Source organism: Electrophorus electricus, chromosome 3, assembly GCF_041902795.1.
Source record: "Electrophorus electricus isolate QZ-2024a chromosome 3, ASM4190279v1, whole genome shotgun sequence".
Lineage (NCBI taxonomy): Eukaryota > Metazoa > Chordata > Actinopteri > Gymnotiformes > Gymnotidae > Electrophorus > Electrophorus electricus.
This window is the reverse complement of record NC_137499.1, coordinates 23,209,491-23,233,577: the sequence shown is the minus strand read 5'-3', so window position 1 is coordinate 23,233,577 and position 24,087 is coordinate 23,209,491. Positions and strand designations below refer to the sequence as shown.

At 42.9% G+C, this 24,087-nt stretch overlaps 3 protein-coding genes across 12 annotated transcripts in view; 1 reads left to right on the top strand and 2 right to left on the bottom strand.

Moving 5' to 3' along the window:
- Positions 1 to 3,145: 3,145 nt before the first annotated feature.
- On the top strand, positions 3,146 to 10,674 carry LOC113588791 (uncharacterized). Of its 4 annotated transcripts, none has more exons than XM_035530543.2 (10): positions 3,146 to 3,621; positions 3,959 to 4,246; positions 5,623 to 5,949; positions 6,318 to 6,596; positions 6,764 to 6,814; positions 7,087 to 7,182; positions 7,409 to 7,439; positions 7,766 to 7,809; positions 7,887 to 7,921; positions 9,744 to 10,674. In XM_035530543.2, the coding sequence occupies exons 1-10, from the start codon at positions 3,555 to 3,557 to the stop codon at positions 9,831 to 9,833; spliced, it is 1,308 nt and encodes a 435-aa protein (XP_035386436.1). In that variant the 5' UTR covers positions 3,146 to 3,554; the 3' UTR covers positions 9,834 to 10,674. The 4 variants fall into 4 exon arrangements, with proteins under 4 accessions (XP_035386436.1, XP_035386434.1, XP_081566834.1 ...); XM_035530541.2 differs by having other exon boundaries at positions 3,147 to 3,621; positions 3,962 to 4,246; positions 7,084 to 7,182; XM_035530539.2 differs by having other exon boundaries at positions 3,149 to 3,621; positions 7,084 to 7,182.
- A 1,981-nt stretch (positions 10,675 to 12,655) lies between these two features.
- On the bottom strand, positions 12,656 to 18,451 carry misp3 (MISP family member 3). 2 transcript variants are annotated; one of them, XM_035533535.2, is made up of 3 exons: positions 15,693 to 18,451; positions 13,874 to 13,950; positions 12,656 to 12,783 (listed from the first exon to the last, which is right to left on the bottom strand). In XM_035533535.2, the coding sequence occupies exons 1-3, from the start codon at positions 16,801 to 16,803 to the stop codon at positions 12,688 to 12,690; spliced, it is 1,284 nt and encodes a 427-aa protein (XP_035389428.2). In that variant the 5' UTR covers positions 16,804 to 18,451; the 3' UTR covers positions 12,656 to 12,687. The 2 variants fall into 2 exon arrangements, with proteins under 2 accessions (XP_035389428.2, XP_081566833.1); XM_081710707.1 differs by having other exon boundaries at positions 13,874 to 13,945.
- Positions 18,452 to 19,580: 1,129 nt separating this feature from the next.
- Positions 19,581 to 24,087, bottom strand: part of palm3 (paralemmin 3) — a 19,923-nt gene continuing 15,416 nt past the window's right edge. For 5 of the 6 annotated variants that reach the window (XM_081710706.1, XM_081710705.1, XM_027028142.3 and 2 more), the window contains 2 exons: positions 23,311 to 23,341; positions 19,581 to 22,194 (listed from right to left, as the gene is read on the bottom strand). In XM_081710706.1, coding sequence (XP_081566832.1) covers positions 21,266 to 22,194; positions 23,311 to 23,341 — 960 coding nt within the window. In that variant the 3' untranslated portion in view covers positions 19,581 to 21,265. The remainder of the gene's footprint in view (positions 22,195 to 23,310; positions 23,342 to 24,087) is intronic. The other variant, XM_027028143.3, reaches the window with a different exon arrangement.

Here is a 24,087-nt window from a genome sequence, read left to right as displayed (position 1 = left end):
TTTCATTAATGACACAGTATATAACTATCATTAATGACACACTATATAACTATCATTAATGACACTATATAACTATCATTGTGACACTATATAATTATCATTGAAGGCACACTATATAACTATCATTAATGACCCAGTATATAACTAACATTATAACACACTATATAACTATCATTAATGATACACTATAACTATCGTTCATGACACACTATACAACTATCATTAATGACACAGTATATAACTATCATTAATGACACACTATATAACTATCATTAATGACACTATATAACTATCATTGTGACACTATATAATTATCATTGAAGGCACACTATATAACTATCATTAATGACCCAGTATATAACTATCATTATAACACACTATATAACTATCATTAATGACACAGTATATGTAACTATCATTAATGACACTATATAACTATATTTGTGACACAATATATAACTATCATTAATGACACACTATATAACTATCATTGAAGACACTATATAACTATCATTGAAGACACACTATATAACTATCATTAATGACACTATATAACTATCATTATGACACACTATATAACTATCATTAATGACACACTATATAACTATCATTAATGAGACACTATATACCTATCATTAATAACACTATATAACTATCATTATGACACTATATTACTATCATTAATGAGACAGTATATAACTATCATTATAACAAACTATATAACTATCATTAATTACACTATATAACTATCATTAATGACACTATATAACTTGCATTAATGACACACTATATAACTATCATTAATGACACAATATATAACTATCATTGAAGACACTATATAACTATCATTGAAGACACACTATATAACTTTCATTAATGACACAGTATATAACTATCATTAATGACACACTATATAACTATCATTAATGACACTATATAACTATCATTAATCACACAGTATATAACGATCATTATAACACACTATATAACTATCATTAATGACACTATATAACAATCATTATGACACACTATATAACTATCATTAATGACACACTATATAACTATCATTATGACACACCATATAACTCTCATTAATGACACACTATAACTATAATTAATGACACTACATAACTATCATTAATGACACTATATAACTATCATTATGACACTATATTAATATCATTAATTACACACTATATAACTCATTATGACACACTATACAACTATCATTAATGACACTATATAACTATCTTTATGACACACTATATAACTATCATTAATGACACAGTATATAACTATCATTATAACACACTATATTACTATCATTAATGACACTATATAACTTTCATTAATGACACACTATATAACTATCATTAATGACACAATATATAACTATCATTGAAGACACACTATATAACTATCATTAATGACACTATATAACTATCATTGTGACACTATATAATTATCATTAATGACACAGTATATAACTATCATTATGACACTATATAACTATCATTAATGACACACTATATAACTATCATTAATGACACACTATAACTATCATTATGACACTATATAACTATCATTAATGACACAGTATATAACTATCATTAATCACACATCATTAATCACACATAACGATCAGTATAACACACTATATAACTATCATTAATAACACTATATAACAATCATTATGACACACTATATAACTCTCATTAATGACACACTATAACTATAATTAATGACACTACATAACTATCATTACTGACACTATATACCTTTCTTTATGACACTATATAACTATCATTAATGACACAGTATATAACTATCTTTATGACACACTATATAACTATCATTAATGACACAGTATATAACTATCATTAATGACACACTATATAACTCATTATGACACACTATACAACTATCATTAATGACACTATATAACTATCATTAATGACACACTATATAACCATCATTGAAGACACTATATAACTATCATTGAAGACACACTCTATAACTATCATTAATGACACAGTATATAACTATCATTAATGACACACTATATAACTATCATTAATGACACTATATAACTATCATTAATGACACTATTTAACTTTCATTAATGACACACTATGTAACTATCATTGAAGACACTATATAACTATCATTAATGACACTATATAGTTATATTTATGACACACTATATAACTATCATTAATGACACACTATATAACTATTATTAATGACACACTATATAACTATCATTAATGACACTATATAACTATCATTAATGACACACTATATAACTATCATTGAAGACACTATATAACTATCATTAATGGCACTATATAACTTTCATTAATGACACTATATAACTACCATTAATGACACTATAACTATCGTTGAAGACACAGTATATAACTATCGTTAATGACAGTATATATCTATCTTTATGACACACTATATTACTATCATTAATGACACAGTATATAACTATCATTATGACACACTATATAACTATCATTAATGACATTATATAACTATCATTAATGACACTATATAACTATCATTTATGACACTATATAACTATCATTATCACACACTATACAACTATCATTAATGACACTATATAACTATCTTTATGACACTATATAACTATCATTAATGACACAGTATTATCTCAGTCTCACAATCTCAGGATTGTTATTATAGTAGTAATAGTAGACTCAGCATTAGAAACCAACAGCACAACTGCTGGTAATGTGTAGGTGTATCTCCTCGTTAGAAAGCAAGAGATAGGATTTTGTAGAACCAGTTACTAGTGAAAAAAAAAAACAGTTATAAAACCAGTTATGTCACTGCAGGTGACGTGGTTGAGTAGTTGGCAGCTTTAAATGTCAGTTGCACAATAAATGTCAGTTGCACAATTAGTTATTAATGTCTTAAATATTTACTTCTAATGTATAAAGACCGCAAGGTCTTGGCATAGCAGATGCAGTTTTTCACACACATGATGTACCTTGCACTGATGTGATGGCAACAGCACTGATGTGGTGGCTATGTTTATTTAATATTAAAATTATACACAGTCAGACATTTGGTAACACTTTAATGTAAAATAATTCATAGTGTTTTGTAACAGTTTTGCATTTCATAATGTCTGTTGCAGTGTGTTTGTCTTTAATTACACAGTAAGATATTAAGCAACATTATATAGAAAACCAAAACTTACACAGTGGAAGATAGAAGGAAATACATAGTACTTAGTTTCACAATCCAGTTCAATCCAGTTCTGTTTTGTTGTTGTTGGTTTACACGGGAGGAAGTGTGAACACAAAAGCCTGTCTTCTGTGTGACAGAGGGAGGTCTTAAGACAGTGTGATCCATCGGTACCGGTCTCTTTGTTCATATTTCAGCTTCCTCTTTCTCTCACACCCTCACACATATCCTTTCATACACACACACACACACACACATACACACGCAAATGCACACACTTCTTGTCTCGGATTGAATCTGAGCACAGAACAACCTTCTCTATTTGGTTTTAAAGAATGCCAGTGTGGGGGCTTGGAGGGTCCATTCTGTTCATGCTACCTGTTCTTCTTTTCGGTGTGTGGGGTAAGTGTCTGGGTCTGCTTGCTTGCTTTTCTCTCAGGTCTCTCTCCTCACTCACAGCTGATCCAAATTAAAGCCCAAAATGGGAAAAATCAGATTTTTTGTCTGTAAAGCAGAATCTTAAAGTCAGTCAGTCACTCAAAAATACTCTAAAAAAGCTAAAAGTAGTGAAAAAAGAAATCTATCAGAGTAACTAATAAACCCCTGTTTAGGAAGGGAACTTTAGACTCTTTTATCTGTGACTGCCAGAACAAGTGTTTTCAAAGCTTCCTTTTATACCTCCCTCAGTGGAGTGACCTTGAATGACTTGTGTTCCCTGCTCTTCTTCTGTGGTGTCCAGCAGTGCATGTGGCATGCTCCTCGGGTCCTCCCCCGGCTCCGGACTTGCTGCCCGTGCCTGGGTGCGGCTCGGGCATGACCCTGCGGTGCCGCGCCCCGCACGGCCACTTGAGCCTCCATTTTCGCCTGTACCGTGTGCATGAGCTGGTGGACTCTGTGTCGTATGAAACCCCTCAACCACAGGCTGAGTTTGTGCTCCAGGGCGGCACTGTGGAGCCAGGGAGTCTGTACTGTTGTCAGTATGGGAACAGCATGTTCAGCATCTACACTCGCATCAAAGCCCCACCATGTAAGTAGGAGATGCTCTGTAGGGAGGTGGGCTTCTGCTGTGCTCTGGGGTCTTGACTTTGACTCTTGTTCATTTAGTTTCAGCTATAGAACAAAACAGAACAGAACAGAGTAGAGTACAGTAGCTTTATTGTCAGCCCTCAGTAACTGATGCTTGCACATTCATAAGAAGTAAAGGCAACACAATAATACAAGTAGTAGAAGAAAAAAAAGGTTGAAGCCTAAATTATGAATGTCAGTGAAAAGAGTCAATGAACAATGAGCCTCTGTCCCTAAACAGTCTATACCTATAGTAGACTAGTGGAAGGCACTTTAGATACCAACTTCAGGCAGTTTAATATTTAGCAGTTATGAAGAGACTGATCTGACACCACTGTCTGTGGTGAGTGGCTGGCTGGAGTTATTTTGGAGTGTTAAACTTCCATGTAATAAGTTTGCAGTAGTGGGTGAAAAGTAGCTTATAATTTTATGACCAGACAAGAGGGTCCTGTGCTCATAAGAGCAGGTTATGCATGATGGTGCTCTCACTGAAAGGCTGGCAGGAATGAAAAGAGCCACTCAGCGTCACACTTGTCAATGTCGATGTTGCTAAATCAGAGATTATGGCTGAGAATAAAATACTCCCATCTGATCAGAGATGCTTTCTCACTCTTTCACACCACACTTTTATTTTACATCCTTTTCATCACATTTTCAAGTTTCAAGTTTCAAGTTTGGTTTATTTGTCACATACATAGTCATACACAGTATAGCTCGCAGTGAAATGGTGGAGAGTGCTCTGTCCAAACTGAGGAAAAGAAAACAGGGGTGCATAGAGAAATATCTATCTATCTATCTATCTATCTATCTATCTATCTATCTATCTATCTATCTATCTATCTATCTATCTATCTATCTATATATATATATATATATATATATATATATATATATATATATATACAAAGATAGATATATATCAGACATCAATGTGATGATTTTTGATGCAAGATCAGTTAACAGAGGAACCACAAAGTTCCTCTACATCCGGCCTGAGTGCTACAATCTAACTACTGAAACCATAAAAAACCTCCACCCATTACCTACTTCAGTTAGCTCATTTCCTCTCTCTCTCTCTTTCTCTCTCTCTCTCTCTCTCTCACACACACACACACGTACACACACACACACACGTACACACACACACACACACACACACACACACACACACACCTCTGCCTGTGTCAGATTACATCAGATGTGTTTCTCTTTCTGTATCTCACCACCTTTTCTGTTTGTCTCTCACTCTGTCTCTGTCTCTGTCTCTCTCTCTCTCTCTCTTTCTCTAGCTCTACAGACATAGTGCCATCTTTCTTAGTTGTCTCTCCCTCACTGCAGGTCCCATCATGCCCCCTGGGCCGCCTCATCTCTCAGTGACGCCCCCTGCTGGCCGTGTCCTGCCCGGTCAGGTGCTGGAGTTCCAGTGCCAGACTCCTCCCTCTGTTCCTGCTCCTGTGGCCTTTTTGCTGCTGAGGCAGCTAGCGGGACCTCAGGATCCAGCAGCACAACAGAGACACGTGGTGGGCCAGTCCGCCTCACCCCGATTCCAGGTGGGTCCGGTGGGCCAGGGCGAGGAGGGCATTTATACCTGCCTCTACCGGATCGACATGCAGGAGGGAGTTCAGGACTCTGTCCCCAGTTCACCTGTGTCCATCATTTTAGCAGGTGAGTCGACTCTAAGTTAACTCCTGTACTGAGGTATACGTGGTCAGTAATAAGTGACAGGGTCTGTAACAACTGTCAATCATCCAACTTTTTTGCCACATTTATTCCAGTTTTAGCCATCACAGTGTTTTATGAAGTGCTATTTGTTGAGCCAAAAGTAAAATATTGTTTCATCAAGAGGAATGGGCTTTTAATACTTGGCCTAATGACCAATCATGAGTTTGTGCTTCAGTGATCTGGCTTTAGTTAACTGGATGGAAAATCTTATTCCATAACCTTTGTGGTAAACACCGTTGGCTTGCTCTCTTTGTGTTTGTGGTCCAAACACTGACAGCACTAGGCACTGTTACTGTGTGTCTCCCCCACAGCACACCTCCCAGTGCCACAGCTGTCTCAGGAGAAGGAAGGGGTGCTGGTGTGCATGGGGTCTCCCTCCTACCCTGGGGCCATCTTCTCTCTGTTTCCCCAAGGCACTCCATCACCTGTGGCAACACTCACCGCCCCTGTGATTAAGCACAGTGCTCAGTTTTCAATGCCAGATCTACAGAGGGAAAGGGGCGTGTACCAGTGTCAGTACAGCGTGCTGCTGGGTAAAGACTGGGCTCACTCTGAGCGCAGCGCCCCCCTCACTGTTTCCTGTACGACAGGTATGCCTGTGTGCCACACTCATGTAACAGCTAATAGTGGACTGGTAGTAGAATTTGCATTAAACATCACTCTGTTTTGTTTGCATGATCAGTTAAAAATGTTACAGGGAGCAGCTGAAGGAGGGGAGGTGTATGACCTGACTGCTGCTGTTTGCTCTGTGTTTCAGGGTCTCCATCCTACGGCATTTTCCCAAAAGACAAAACACACCGCCACACAGGTAACAGAACCTCTCACAAAGATGGATACATACACATATGTTCACACAAACACACACACACACACACACACACACACACTCACACACACAGTGACAGAGCTGACATCACATCATCATACCAGCAGTGGGTAGGAAGGCACTCCTATCAACTCCAGCATGACCAGCACACAGCTCCTCCCACCCAGTGCACCCATAGCAGTGTATTTATTTCCTCTCCTCTCTCCACCCATGTTGTGACCTGTGGGTGGGGGTTGTGTTGTGTGCTCCAGCAGGGCGAGCCCACCTGGCACTGGTCATCGGCTCCATCTCAGCCGCCCTGCTCTTCTTGCTTGTGCTGATTATACTGGGCTTCACCATGTACAAACACGGTGTGTGGCCAGGACCGGCTCAGTGTCTCTCTCACACACACGCACACACGCGCGTACACACACACACACACACAGGTGTGCTCGTGCACCTGCACACTCACACACATACACACACCCACACACGTGCACGAGCACGAGCACACACATTATCACACACGCATGCACATACACACACACAAACACACACCATTAGGAATCAATGTTTGTTTTCTCATTTTTTTTGCAGCTAAAGCAGCAGCTATGAAACATCAGCAGAGGTAAACCATCAGGACTAAACCATCAGGACCTTCAGGAGTCATTTAATGTTACAGACGTCTTCATATTGTTCACATGAAACTCATGTTAAAAGATAAATTGAATCTAACTCAGTAAATCCTTTACAATATTAATCTTTGCAGAGTTGAATATACAATAATATAAAATATAATATTAATACTTTGAAATGAGTTGTTCAATGGGAAACTGTTACTAATCTGCCCTAGAGATCTCTCCTGTACATCAAGTGTTTTCTGTGTGCTTCCAGGACCCACAGTCACTGTTTATTCTTTGTGTTCTTAATTTGTTTATACATTTTTGTGCACAGGGAACCAGATCTGTTTTGTTTACACTCTGAGAACCATACCGTAGGTAAGTCCCAGTACATTCATTCTGTCTTACCAGCTGGCAAAACTCTAGATGTTATCTGACCATGTTCTGTTCTTCAGATCTCACTCTGCGTCCACTCTCCATCAACACAATGGTAATGTACAACACCACCGGCCCAAATCACAATCACATCAAGTCACAAGAGTACAGTCTGATTAAAGGAATATTCCTGTGAGCTCACAAGAGTACAGCCCAAGGCCATAGCCATGAACATATGGGGGGGACCAAAACTACCTGGGAGATTAAATTATTATTATTATTATTATTATTATTATTATTATTATTATTATTATTATTATGGACTAATAAAGCATACCCATAATCCTATTATCAGAAATCTATGCATTTTTATATCAAGACAAGTCCAGACATTGTGAAACTGAAGTTTTGATTTGAAGTATATATTTTCCTCTCTCCTGTTCTCCAGTCATCTCCTCTCTCTGTTACTCAGATCTCCTCTCCAGGTCTCTCTCCTGTTCTCCAGTCATCTCCTCTCTCTGTTACTCAGATCTCCTCTCCAGGTCTCTCTCCTGTTCTCCAGTCATCTCCTCTCTCTGTTACTCAGATCTCCTCTCCAGGTCTCTCTCCTGTTCTCCAGTCATCTCCTCTCTCTGTTACTCAGATCTCCTCTCCAGGTCTCTCTCCTGTTCTCCAGTCATCTCATGTCTTTCTTCCACTCCTCTGCTATTTCCTACTATCCTCTCCAGTCATCTATTCTCCTCCCATTTCTTTTTAGTTTCTTTTATGTATTTAGATTAAAGCTGTTCACATGCCTCACTACAATGATTGATACTTTACTGAGACTTCACATGGAATTTCTAACAAATATAACGAAATCTAAAGACCACATGCCCGTGACCACTGTTGGACACTGCATGCTACGCGTGTGTGGCTAATTAACCTTCCAGGTAACCTAGTGATGCTTGATTGAGTTAGTATTCACAAATCAGCCCTTTTTTTTTTTTTTTACCCAAAAATGCTTGCTTACACTTCATTCATGCTGACACGTTTTAATAAAATAATATTTCTTTCTACAACTATGGTTTCAGCTCAAAATGCTGTGTTGACATTGACATTCCTTGTTCCTGCAGGTGAGATGTTAGCTAGTCATGCTGCCTGCTAGTGGTGTCGTATTTACTGGCGAGGAGCTCAGGTTTCTCATTAATGCCGTCAGAGGGTCGAGTCAGTGACAAACGCTGGGGGGCTGCCGGCATGTATGCTGCTCCTACAGTAGATGCTAAAAGGTTTAGTTTTTTTCAGTAAGGCAAAATAAACTTCCTGTTTTTCATGATACAAAAAACTAAACTAAAAACAAAAAGAGTTGTCTCATGGCTTACGTTTTTCCCCGAACAAAAAACACTTGAACACATGTCGTATTTACTACCTCCCAACTATTAAGTAGGAATTCCCCAAGGGAACTTGGAGGCAGCAGTGGCAGGTTTTGAAATAAATCTCATCAACAACAGAAGAGAACACTGACATATCCTAACATTGCACAATGCCAGTGAGTGGATTTGTTTTATTTTTTACCTCTGTATATTGTGGGGGACATTTGGAGCATATCCTGGGAAGGAAACGTGTTCCTCCCAGTATGTATTGTGACTGCGGTCTTGGTACAGCCTGATTAAAGGAATACTCCTGTGAACTCACACAAGCCTTTTTAAAAGGAATACTCCTGTGTTTTTCAAAGTAATCTTTATCTAATGTGTTTTCAGCATATGCAGGTTTTAATGTTCTTTTATAAGAACAGGGAAACACTGATATCATTTTCTGTGATAACTGAACATACACTTCACACGCAGAGACTCTTTAAGGGAGTTTCCTGCTTGCTCGTCCCTATTTAAAAGTGCATTCATGATAATAAATGTTAGTTTAAATAGGTGCATTAACAGGCATGTCTTGTCTTCTAATTGCAGGGATTTGGATCAGAAAATGGAAGATGTTCTGTCTCAGAGCCCATCTATGATTATCCACTATCTACATTTACCAAACCTCAGTACAACTGAGTCTCTGTCTCTCTCTGTATTTACATTTACCTGATACTTTTATACAAAGCAACTTACAATTATGAGTGTGTATAACTACAGCAATTGAGGGTTAAGGGTCTTGCTCAGGGGCCCAACAGTGGCAGGATTCAAACCAGTGACCTTATGATTACAAGTCAAGTACCTTAACCACTGAGCTACCACTGCACCTATAGGAAACTAACTCACCAGAGAATGGATTGTGTTATTTGGGACAGAATCTGCAATGAAGGACGCCTACAGAGTCTTGAAGTGGGTGGAGCATGCAGATAGTGCAGCTGGGAAGAGACATTAGAGCATTTAGGTGGAGCTGGACACTGGCCACTCCCCTTGTCTGGTTATTTCCACTAGCATGCAAAACTCCCATGCCTTGGACCAAAGACAAACTGCAAGTAGTTCTTCCATAGAAGGACATCATATCTGAGGAATCCAATAAGGAAAGAAGAACATGACCTGAAGTGATAATGATGTATATCATTATAGACCAGCAGTGTTCAGTTTGTGTTACAGTGTTCTAAGCAGTGTTCAGTATGTGCTAGTGTTCCAAGCAGTGTTCAGTATGTGCTACATTGTTCTAAGCAGTGTTCAGTATGTGCTACACTGTTATAAGCAGTGTTCAGTATGTGCTAGTGTTCTAAGCAGTGTTCAGTATGTGCTACAGTGTTCCAAGCAGTGTTCAGTCTGTGCTACACTGTTATAAGCAGTGTTCATTATGTGCTGCAGTGTTCAGCCCTTGGGGGCTTTGAGATTTCTCTGTTAAACACATAAAAGCAGAAGGGACTTTTTGCGGGGAATTTAAGCAATGAAAGCCCATTCTAGTGTCTGTGGTTACATACTCACTATGGATGTAGATCTCTTTAAAGTTTTTATTATGTTGATATCATAGAGATAACACAAACATTAAAATAGAAACATTGAGATATATATATATATATATATATATATATATATATATATATATATATATATATATATATATATATATATATATGTGTGTGTGTGTGTGTGTGTGTGTGTGTGTGTGTGTGTGTGTGTGTGTGTGTGTGTGTGTGTGTGTAGTCAGAGCTATGATTCTTTTGGTGATACTTATTCAGTACAGTTCAGTTCAATTTTATTTGTATAGCACTTTTCTCACAAAGACCCTAGAGAGATATGAGTTCAGGCTTCTAATGAGCAAAACATGTGTGACAGTGGCAAGGAAACTCCTCGAGAGCATGAGAAAGAAACCTCGAGAGGTACCAAGACTCAAAAGGTAACCCATCCTCCTTTGATTGACCCAAGAAGTCTAAATAACATTAAACAAACGTAACAGACATTTTGTCTCTTAGTGGAACGGATGTTCTAAAGCTATTTTATGGTTTTACTGAACCTGCCACCAGCTTCTCTTGGTTTCAGGGTAATGTAAGGAGAAAGGAATGAACACATTCACTTTTTTATCGAGCTGTACAGTGGAGATGGACCTCACTCGGTTTTTCTCTGTAACAATTATTACAGCTCTGACCAAAATTTGCTGTCATCAACTGGACAAAAAAAAACAACAGAGTGAGAAGACTACATAAATTCAGTTTACAGGTCCTGCATGGGAGACACAGATGAGCCAAAGATGAAACACCATCCTAGATAGAGCGCCTCGCTGCAAGCATTGCTTAGGATGCCGTAGCAGTTCACTCGGTGTTTACCTTGAGACAAAAGAGCTCCCTGCTCTGTCAACCTCGAGCAGCTGGTTTGAACCAAATGCAAATGCTTGTTTGTGTTATCAATATCATCCTTTTGCCTGCCAGCAAAGGTAGGTCAGAGGTCTGAGTCTGGACTTTACCCCCTGCATCCTGCTTTAACTGATGGTCTATAGGTAGTGTGTCTGTGTCTCTTTATGGGCGTGTGTTCATTCTGCAGGGGCAGTCTGGGCTGCGTCTGGTACAGCAGATAAGGATTACGTTTACGGTTCTGTTCCCATGCTGTCAGTGATAACAACCCCTGTTGGCTGCCACTGTAAGACCACACTGATGAATAATTAACAGCCAATTAATGGGTCAATATAATGTGCCCTGCTGATCTCTCTCACAGCTCTTTGAGCCTCTGGACATGTTCTTCCAAACTCCACCCACCAGCACTATGGAGATTTGAAAGCACAGAAGAAACTGTAAAATCCACCTGGAATTCTGACAACAGTACTACAGAGTGCCACTCCTACTTTGGCGCTAGCAGAGTAAAACAAAGCTTTGAATAGGTACTATTCCCTGCTATTGCTTTTGCGTGCCAAGCAACCTTCCCTGGCTGCCTGCACTCACAATAGCCCCTGTTGGCTCAGCACTTTGTGTGGGTGTTGTCTCTCATGACTCATCTGTTACTCAATTCTCATGTATGACAAGTGTGTGAACCACTTGAGTGGCTCTTATGGCAGATCATTTGAATCAATCCAAATATAAATTAAAACAGATGGTTATGATATTTGTTCATGGAGCTGTTCAGCTGTGCAAAGTAATGTTGGTCTGATAGGGTTTTATTTTTGGTTTTTTCCAAAATGGGATTGTTATCTAATCTGCCCTAGTTTCGTTCATTATGGGGTCTGAGAAGCTCTAGTTCATGGGCACGTCTTGTTCCATCAGGCTAGGTGTGTGCTTGGTGACATGCCCCTTCATTCCACATCCAGAGGAATAGCGCCGGCCCCTGTGGAGCTCCACCTGCTTCAGCTCTCATGGAGCAGTTCTAGGCGTGCCAGCTCCCGGCGTCCTTCCTTGTCTAAACTGTGCATCTTTACAGCAGGTCGGTAGGCAATCAGCAGCGGGTGTCCTGCAGTGGTGTTGTGGGCCTTTGGGGGGGGGGGGGGGTGCTGCGGTCAGTCGCGGGGGCTTCCATGCCCATTGGCCAGGCCTGACTCCCAGAGCTCCAGCAGAGAGGACCTCTGCAGTGGCATCTTCGGGCTCTTCTGTGCCTGTGTGAGAAAACAACAGGGTGGCGTTGAATGGACCAGAGGGAACAGAGCAGCAGTAAAGCATTTCTGCTTCTCATATCCAAACAAGCTGAGATGCCTTCAAAGTTTTAAAACAGCATGCTGATTAAACACCGTTTCAGCCCCCATTAACCCAAAACGTTCACAAGAGTTCACGTTTGTGTTGTATGTGTGCTGTGAGCGTGATGCGAGAACAAGCTGCATGCGTTGGCATAATTAAAGTCCTTTGCCAACTAAGTTTAAAGTTTTTCAACTTTATGAACTTATAAACTAAAAGAAAAATGTTTCAGAACTTTCAATACTGAAAACTGTCAAATTTTTATAAAATATATGTAAAAATTAAAACCTAAAGAAATTAGAAGCAAATAAGACATACATGAGCTGTAAGTGTATAACTAAAACCATAACATCTTTATTGCATGACTGTGGAAGGATTTAAGAAACATAGACTAAACCTAACCATAGATTAAACCTAACCGTATATTAAACCTAAACTTAATCCTAAAAAGTATGTCCTAATGGTGAGTCCCCGATGAAACTGCAATTTAGTTCAGAACTAGACTTAATCCATGGCCAGAAAACCTGCCATGAATGCATGTAGTTGAACAGCGTCTTGAGGACAAGCTCGCTGTGTGAAGCAGGAGGAGGGAAGATAAAGTCCTTCGCTCTGATCCGGCCGCGTGCGGCGGGCAGTGGCTGCTGTAATAGTCACAGTCTGCTCTGTTGGTTTAGCGGGCTGGAGGGAATGCTTGGGAAGCTCAGAATTCTCAGCTATTAGAGCTCCGAGGAGGCTCTAAATTCCTGGCCTGAGGGCCTCTTGTACAAAGACAAACCTTTTTCTAACATGTGGGTGTGTTCACATGTTGAGCTTTCAGTAAGCTCAGCAGGACACTGAATGCCACAGTAGATGTGTGTTAGAGTGAGTAGACAGGCCTGCAGTTTGCCTTCCTCGGCCATCATCATCCTCAATTTAAGTGCACACACAGCTCCGTCCCTGCGGCTCAACGCTGCAGTGTACACACACAGAGACCACAGACACACATACCCCAAATACGATAGCCCAATTCTGTACCTCAGAGCACTCGTTCTGCTCTTGCTGTGGTGGAGGGGGTGGCCATGTCAGATCCAGTTTTCCATGAGAGTGCTGTGCTGGGAGGAGAACAGAGACATGAACACACACTCCATCTGCTACACCAGCATACACTACTTACACCTACACACTCACGCGCTACCTGCTATTTTCTCATGCTATTGTTAGGGCAAGACACCACCCTAGTAAAGACGGTGCAACTGTGTTGATATTTAAACTCTGACTGAAACACGTATGCTCAGTACGGGAGCTGATCCGATCTATGTGTGACTGAGTTTACATGAAGTTCAGCAGTGTTACTCTGATTTATAAATAAATGGGTGATTAATCAAAAATTCAAAGTTTTTGGCTGTTATTCGCATATGTAAATAATGTTTAGCAACTAGCTAGTTCCCCTCCCCCCAAAAAATGAAAATCTCCTAAAATGAGTCCAGTCTTCTTGTGTTAAGACTCACACTCCAACATTATCCTGATTAGTAATCACTAATCACTGTCTTCTGTAGTCACTAATGACATGTTTTGTGAAGCTGGTTTTTAGGCTGGATCCAGCTACAGAATCCAGAGAAACCTGTGATGGTGACTAACTGTGTCTAAGAAAGTAGAAAGGAAAATACAGAATGTAGAATTTTGGTTTGGTTTCATTTCAGTTTACCAGCATAACTGGATACTCTGGGCTAAGAGTGAGCAGGATGTTTCAGTTCAAATGTACTGCAGTGAAACTTTAAAAGGGTGTCAGCCTGAGCTCACAGCCTGGACTCCATGAACACGCCAGGCAAAGCAAGATGTTTTGAACATATTGTGCTCTGAGCATTCACACACAGAGACAAAAGGGCACTGAGGCGGGTGAGCAATTGCTCTCTGAGGGATTGTAGCTGAAGCAACTCACAGAACTGGAGATACTGCTCATAATGAACCATATCCTAAGGCCTAACTCTAAGGCCTAACTCTAATCTATGTGGCTTGAACCAGCAACACCACTGGCTCTCCAAAGTGCCCACAGAGTCCCCACATTGTCTCTGTGGAAGTGAAACTCACACTTGGGTTTAGCCACAGTTCTAGTGGTCACACTGCCATGACAGAGATTGCCATATCCATTAGTTACAGACTATGGGCTCGTTTATAGTTATGGGTATGTGAAGGGTGGCTATGGAGACACATAACTGCAGCTCCAGCAGACCCCTGTTATGGTACCTTTGGCCAATCAGGCTCCTTAGAAGTATCTGTCTCTGCAAAGGGGATTTTATATGACCCATAATTAAAGTATAAAACAACATTTTTTTCCGGTCAATGATTAAGCCCGATCTAGGGCTATATTAGTCGGTTATAGCTAACTGTCCCTGGAAAAAAGCTTGCATAACTGTCCCAGACTGTCACTGCCATTCTAGTTAACCGTGTATGGAGTTCCAGAAAGACCCGATTGTGTTCTCCATGCTAAAACCCTTATTTACAGTAACCTAAGGGGGAGCCACTCCCACAGGACCTGTGCACAGAGCTGAAGACCAAGACCGATGATTTTACACTCAATATATGAACTAATATAAACAATACACTGACACGTCAGTGGAGGAGCGAGAAGAATTGCTCACACTTTCCCACAATCACATTCACTAACACAGCCACACAAACACAGCAGTATGGAAGAGAAGAACTGAAGTGCCCCTGGCCCCTCAAATTCACAAGCACCTTCTTCTGCAGTTACACAGAAACATAGCAAACCCACCACTGACCTGAACCAACACACCAGGCACATATAAGCTTATTTACCTGTCAAGGCTCAATATGCAGGAACAGGTAGACATACCTGATGTAGGTGTGGGGGATGTTTTCTGAGGCTGCTGTGGGGAGCTGGCCTTGCTGTCTGGTGATGTGGGTGTTTTGGTGCCCTTGGATTCTGACCCCCTGCCATACAGGCTGATTCTCTGCCTGTGTAACTCCCTCTCCCTCTCTCTGGTATCCCAAATGTCCTGCTGCACATCTGGACGCATGGACAGTGATGATCGCAGCTTGAAGAAGGGGTTCTCCTTCAGCACGGCAGACTCTTTGTCATCATTGCTCTTTTCATCATCACTAGCTTCTTGGTTTTGGACTCGTCCACCCGGACTGGGATCCGTGGATAAAGGTTTCACGCATCCGGAATCGACCACGGTTTCACCCCATGGAGGCCTGTCCTCCTGGCCAGGTGTGCGTGCTGTTGCTGAGGGACTATTCTCCAGGATGATCACCTGACCTCTGACAGCCTCAATGAGACTCGGGCCACGTGCCCCAGATAGCTTGGGGCTGAAGCCACCATCTCGAGAAAGTGGAGTTGGGACAGAGCTCTGGAACAGCGACTCCTGGCTCAGCCCACGTTCCGTATGAGATCCGGATATCTCGCTATCCTCACTTCCAGAGATCTCTTGGCAGGAGAGCGAGGCTGGGCTCTTGCTCTGGGCTGTGAGGAACTCTTTGGGCTCTTGAAAGGCTTCAAAAAGGAGTTTCTTCTCCCGGAGCTGCCTCACAGTGCCCTTGTCATAAAAGCCGGGCAGCTTGCCCAGCTGCACCAGGACCTTCTCCCTCTCGGCTTCCAACAAGATCTCCCGCTGCATCTTCTTCCCAGCAAAGTTCCTCTCCTTGCCCTCACTTTTCCTTGACTTCAGTGTCAAGTCCTGTGAAAGGACAGACCTCCTCGAGGGGATTTCCACAAACTCCTTGGCTTTGTCCTGCATGGCATCCAGGCCACGGGAACGACGCAGGCTATGCTCTCGTCTGAGTGCCAAGCGAATCTCCCTCTCGATGGGGGTTTCGTCAGGTGGGGTCAGAGAGTGCTCTGGGGAAGACCTGGTGACAGAGAGGATCTCAGCAGCGCTGTTCATGGAGAAATCGGCCGACAACCCACTGTCACTCTGGTTGTCATCGAGATGATCCACATCCATCCTGCTGGTGTTTCCTGCTCTCTGAGCCGTAGAGCTCAAGCCAACCTGTTCCTTTTCCTCTTTTATCCCCAGATATTCAGTTCTTCCCGCAATATCTCCACTCTCCACCCTGCCTGAACTTGAAACTCTCTGATTTCTCCCTTCGTCTGTTTGTACGCGGGCCCTCTTTTCTTCCCTACACCCTGCCGCTTCTATCAAAGGCTCTTTCACTGCAACACAGTTGTAGGTTGGGCTTCTTGCTGTCTCACAAGCAACATTTTCTAGGGGTGGAGCAGATTTGCACACCTGTTGCACTTCCTGGTTCTCATTGTCAGAGGACGGACTGTGGGCATTTGGCTCCCCCTATTGGTTGTCGCATGTATTAGGCTCAGAGCATTTGCTGTCGTGTGGGTTTTGTTCAGCGGCGAGATTTTAGGAGAAGCCCTAGAAGAAGGCAAGCCTAAGAGGCTTGCTGCTGATATCCTGTCAGACTCACGGCTCTCTGGCAGAAGTAAAATGCAGAGGCCTGCACTCTAATCGCTGCTCCTCACCATACTCTGACAGGAGAATGGTAGCATTTGGGTCCTCGGGAGATTCAGAATTTTGATCCAGGGGCATATGAACTGGTTGATCTGCTTCTGGTAGGTGCTCACTACCGTGCCCATTGTCAGAGCAAGCAGTGGGGGCTACTCCTCATCTCTAAGTGCCTTCGTGTTCATCATGTCAGTAAGCATGCAGTTTGATTCCAGTCTTACCTCTATCTGGAAGGCATCAGCGTTAAATGGAGGAGGAGGAGGGAAATCTTCCTCTGAGCTTTCAGCCGCCCAACTCATCCTGCAGCTCTGAGCTCAGCGGACTCGGACAGTGAAAATACCACCCAAATAACATGGGGATGGATGTCTGAGGATCAGTTAAGGAATTGAGAAATGGTGTTCTGCACCGGTAAACTAAACTAAACCCATCCCGCAAGAGAACATCCATTAAGGGCAACAGAGAAGTAGCTGGCTGGGGTGGAGGTGTGGTGGGCTACAGCATGACATGAGGGGGTGGTGGGAGTGCCAGTCATGCCAGTCTCTTTTGTTTTAACTGCCCAACATGTTGGCTTCTATCCTTCTCTGACAGGCTTACTGCCTTCCCTCTGTGCCCAGGTGCCACAGGAGTGTCAGACTACTGCTTAGTTCTGTTCCTGGGCCACCGAGCATGGGAGGGTGAACAAAGGCTGAGTGGCAGACCACTAACCTCACTCACCCATCTCACCCAGGTCGCCCTGCTCACCAGTTCATTCCACTCACCCAGTTAACCCAGCTTTTACCAATGCTTGAAGGGTGTCATTTAATTACATTATTAAAGTTTTTTATTGTATTTGACACAAATTAATAGTCCAATGGTCATCTCTTTGAGCGATATGTCCTAGTATCTTTTATCTACTGTAGAAATTCAGAATGTGATACTTAATGCCTGGCTGACACCGGCTTTAACTACATAAAGAATGTTAGCTTTGGATAACATTAGCATAATTAGCATTCATTAGACTACACTTTTTAGTTTATAGCATTTTCCATTTTGTCAAAAGGTCAAAAGGTCCTCTGTGTTGTCCCCGGCCATTGCACCACTGTAACGTCTCGTTTTTTCCACCCTCTGCTGGGTTATCTGCTTTATTTTGTGGTGACCTGTCAATCACTCCTACCTCTTCACTGGCCCGCGTGCCTTCTCGGGAAGAACGTCACTTAAGAGCAACATGCTGATATGCTCAGGTGACCCCGCCCACTTCAGAAGCGGTAAGTACAGACTGGTTCCAAATTCCCCAAGGTCCTAAATGCCCTAATGTACCTAATTCATATTCAATAATACGACATACACAGTATTAAAACTGTTACATGCAGAGTCAGTATTAAACGAATACAATATATGCAGCAAAACCTACATGACCAAAGACTTGTACAAGAGCAAAAAAAGAACAACAAAATGTGTCATATACATATAAAAATATAAATTTTTCTCCCTTTAATTTTATTTATATTATATGCTAAATAGGATTTTACATTGTTTTAAGTCCAGTCATATTGATTTACATTTCTAAAGTTTATCGTAACTAACAAAGACTAATGTTTGTGGGAAGGAGCATCAGGAGAGTTTATTCTAGTTGCTGGTTGCTGGTTTACTTGCTGAGTTCAGAGCAGCTCAGAGGTGTTGTAGCATAATGCTGCTTGCATATGGAACCACTTAACACTGCGTAATCCTGAGCTAACCAGCCTTGTCAGTGGACTCAGAATTCTCCATAGGGGAATTAGACCAGAATTCTGTTTTTCTGCATTGTGTCATATAAGCCTTACATGATAAATTAGTAAGAAAATCTATATGCATCATTTTACACTGTCAGGATTAAGCAGTATGCATTATGGAGCATGTAGCAGCTGCCAACAGCCCAGACTCTGCCCCCTGATCCACTCCAGCTGGCTTAGAGTAACCAAGCTCATTCAAACACGGTCCGCACCCTAATGCACTGCTGCCACGCTCAAGATCAGCCAGTCGTGTGTACCAGCAGAATATGAGCTCGACGCCTCTGCCGTTGAAGTAGAGGAGAAACTCACCGGCACCTGCAGGTTATGCTTCAGAGAGCAAGAAGTGTGTGAGCTCAGGTGAGGGCTGCATACAGAGGACAGCCGCAAACAGCTCTCTCTCTCTCTCTCTCTTCTCTCTCTCTTCTCTCTCTCTCTCTTCTCTCTCTCTCGCTCTCTCTCGCTCTCTCTCTCGCTCTCTCTCTCTCTCAGACCTTTGGCTGGCTTGTTTCTGATGTTCCCCAGAGCCGTTTTTTTTTACTTTACACATCCTATGTTTGAAAGAAGTTTGAACGAACGACAGAATCAGGTAACCCTGGATTAACACTGGATATGGATTAAGAATCTCATGTCAGTAGTAATTTACCATCAAAAATCTTTTGTTTAGTCTGAATTTAGGATCAATCCTGGTTTGGAAAACTGCTCTTTGGTGTCAAGAACCAATCGAATGACAACTGCATTTAAATCGATTTGTTCAACTTCTAAGTAACACATAAATGAATGAAGTGAAAGACTGAAAGAGATGGTGGTTTTCACCTGATCACAGAAGACTACGACATTACAGTGCACAGAGTGACAAAAACATGGCCGTCCATCTCATGCTGTGCTCCGGGACACGGACCGTCACGCTGGTTTTTCCTTTTGCCATTAAAGCCTCGTCAGAAAGAGCAACACATTTACATTACCTTGGCAACCGGGCAGGAGCTGCCAGTCCAGTTCAAGTTTTTTTTTCTTTTTATTAATTGAAGCGGCTATGTGCTCAACTGCAAATGGTCTGTACAATATCCCCCACCAGTGTGTACTGTACACACACACATACACACACGCATACAGAACAGGCACTGTAATTTATAACAGGCTTAAAAATAACATTTCAGAATACAGTGATCAGAGACTATTTGGTTCTACATCTGATTATTTAAAAGAGCAAGAACTGAGTTTCCTGTGTTTTTCATTTGAACAAAGGACAGCACAGGTTACATTATTCAGAGGTTACACGAGGTTACACGATTCCATGCATGTTCATTAGTTAAATCATAAAAATAAGACACATTTATAGACTGCAAGTACTGAAGTCACGGGAACATTCGACCCTGTAGCGATAAAAACACAGCATGAATACAAGAGTACAAAAGCGTGGCGGAGAGCAGAGACACCGTTAAGTTCATAAAATACAAACTGACTGCAGCCACTCCAATAAAAGTGTTCAGTCTTAAAATGATAAGGAAACTGAGACATATCGCAAAAGCTGGTGTCAGGGTACGGACGATGGTACCAGCTGCTGAGGACTCTGCCATGGCAACTTGATCCGACGCAGTGTAACCGTAGAATCAAGTAGAGAGAGGGATCCGATTGGCTCCAGGCACCACAGACAGATGGACAGACATCTGAATGACAGATATACTCCAACGTCTGTCTGCCACTTTCTGAGTCATACCTGGCTGGTTTTGTGGTCGAAGGAAATCAGAAAGTTCTGTTTCAAATGTACAGAGCACTCCCTTTAGCGAAGCAGGCTAACTTCAGGACAGATGGACCGGGCTCTGCCCTCACCCACACACCCAGACCGCTGTGCACCGAAGGCTTATGCGCAGTACTGTGCCAGTCATTCAGACACCTGAATGACAAAGAAGCGACTGCCAAACTGCCACTTTCTCACTCAGTCTAGTCTCAGTCTAGACTCAGTTTAGACTCACGCTGCCATGTAGCGTTACTTCAGCAGGAATGCCACACAGGGGCTTCTGAAGTGAGATGCACAAGTGAGCTCTGTTTGTCACAACATGACGAACACGCTTGTGTTGCGGAGGATAATGTGGAAGGAGGTGGACGCGCTTTAGGAAGCACACCAACAGGGGGAGCTCTGGAGTTACACAAACAGAGGACGAGATAAGGAAGGGCATCGGGTCACAGGTCGCAAGCGACTAAGATCACATGACACTGCAGCACCGACAGGTTTTCATCTTTGCGGCGTCCGCGCCCTCCGCCCGATTCGCACACGCCGCGTCTGTCAGCGGTGCCGCTTTGGAGGCCAGTAAGGGCTCATTCTCCAAACGTTGCCTGGTACCCTCTCCTGCCCTGTTCAAGGGGGTCTCCTGGAACTTGTTAGTGGAGAGTGGCGTGACCTGTACGTAGTGAAGGGCAGGCTCATGCACGGGGCCTGTGGAACACTGCATTCTGAAGAGCTCTAGAATCGGTGACACGTCATGGCCCTCTACTGTTTGACCGCGGAACTGCTCCATAGTGAGGGCAGGGATGGCATGCGCTACCTCGCCCTCCAGGACTCCGTAAGAGGGATTTTCCACCACACCGGAGGCTGTGGTGTCCGTGCCACAGTCTGTGTTGTTCGCTGTGCTGGTCGCAGTGCTGCTCACCCTGGTGAGGTCTGTGCTGGTGGCCGCACTCATGTCTGTGTTGTTCTCTTTCCTGTCGAGAACCGAGTCCAGTGCAGAACAGTCAGGGTCCACTGAAATTTGTAGATGGTTCCACACCTTTGCTGTTTGGTCCTCCTCCGCCGCCGCGTGCTCTCCTACAGCCTTGTCCCGCTTGGGAAGCTCTGTAATCTCATCTCCCTCGTCGGTGATGATCACTCTCTCCGCATGTATGATTGTGCTGCTGTCGTCGTCGTCACACACGCCCTGTCCCGGTTCCACGTCAGAGAAGCCCAGGAAGGTCAAGGTGATCGGCCCATCAGGGAACCCATTAGCATATGCCAGCCCGTCCTGCTGAGGGCCGCTGTGGGATCTCTCCTCTCCCACGGCTCCGTTGGTAAGAGGCAAGGCGGATGGGGTCACCACCACTTTCTGCAGACCATCTGTGGTCGGCTTCCCTTTCTCCTGTCCCCCCTGCACCAGATGACCTATGGAGAGATTGCGCAAAGTTCAAGAGTCGTGCGATTTCTGCAGAAAATGCCTTTCTTGGTTAGTTTAACTGTGTGGCGGGACATCAGTCTTAAGAAGAGAGAGGCAGGACAGGCAGAGGTAACAGAAGTTGCGACCTGGGTCTTATTCTTTCTTCCCTGCACATTTTAACTGCAGTCTCCCTTACGTACGTGCGTGTGTGTGTGTGTGTGTGTGGGTGTGGGTGTGGGTGTGGGTGTGTGTTTGTGTGTGGGTGTGTGTTTGTGTGTGAGTGTATGTGTGTGTGTGTGTGTGTGTGTGTGTGTGTGTGTGTGTGTGTGTGGGTGTGCATGCGTGTGTGTGCGTGTGGGTGTGCGTGCCTGTGTGTGTGTGTGTGTGTGTGTGTGTGTGGGTGTCTGTTTGTGTGTGAGTGTATGTGTGTATGTGTGTGTGTGTGTGTGTGTACGTGTGTGTGTGTGTGTGTGTGTGTGTGTGTGTGTGGGTGCGTGCGTGCTGTGATTGTCGATCCCTGTCTCTTTCTTAAGGCTCCTGCCGTCTATGGAGCTAGATGGTGCAGGACCAACGAGTTCACAGCTTCGCTGGTTCATGTCCCGTCCCCCCCCCCCCCTTTCTTGCTGGATCTGAATCTGAATTCGAATTTCCAAAATGAAATCTGTCCAAAACCCAGTCAGGGCCAGACGTGGTAATGTCTGTACACTATTTCAACAAGGAACGTGATAACTTTGGGCTAAGAGCTCTATGCACGCTTCTGATCCTTTTATGCACTTTGCCATAAAACACCACTATAAAACACCTTTAGTGCTCTCATCCACCAGGGGAGAAAAAATGACAATCTGGTGGGAACACTCGCTCACTGAACAGTGGGTACACTATCACTAACTATAACTCTCCCCTTGCATGAGAAATTTAGCTGGAAAGCATTTTACCTCATGTTTCTGCATTAGTGAGTCTCAAAATCTTAAAAGGCATTTTAGTTTTTTTTAAAAACACAAAAGATGTCTCTTCGGATACACAGTTTAGAGACAAACATATCAAGAAACATGAGAAGATGGCAGGTGTGGAAGCGGGCAGGTGGGCACAGGTGGATGCTGGGTAAACAGGATGCTTTCACTCACCAGCTGTGACTGGCTTCCCTGCGTCCCTTCCCTGTGAAACAGGAGAGACAGACAGCAGGTGGTTAGTCTCACACCAGTCTCTGCGGCCGTACGTGTGCACGGTGGAGGGTGGATTTAGTCTGGATGTGGGGGGTAGGGTGGACTTAGCATAGGCGTAATGCTGTTCCAGGGTCTACTTGTTTGGGAGCTGACTAGGCTCAGTAACAGTCTTCTGCTATCGTTTCCAGAGTGGTTTAACCTGTTCCCGGCGTTCATCACAATAAAAGGGGGACATGCGGGAGACTTTATGCTCAACCCCCTTTACCTTTCCAATGGTCCCTGATTTGCCGATTAACAATTCTGGATCAGAACACACTAGAACATGTTAACTGAGTAATGATGAGGGGGATAATGTAGCCGTTGACAACATCTGCAGGAGCCCCCGAGCTTACACTTTTAGTCTGCTTTTCGGACTTTGTAGGTTTTCTGCAAACATGTCATGCTTGGTGTTGAAATGCTTCACCCTCCACAGACTTGCATGAATGCCACTGGCAGCCTGTTGCTTTTGAAGTGTTTACACCCTGGAGCAAACTCGTTCCCAGAGACCGAGCCTCGTCTTTGGCGAGCGCCTGCTCCAAAACCTGTTTTTGTTCACACGGCAATGCAAGGGTAAACTTTTTTATCACCAATTTACATTCAATGCCCCCTGCTTCCTGTGGCTTCCTGTCAGGGGAGGTTTTTGTTTTGTTTTGTTTTAATCTGTTTATGATTGCACTGGCCATGGCTCGGGGCTACGCG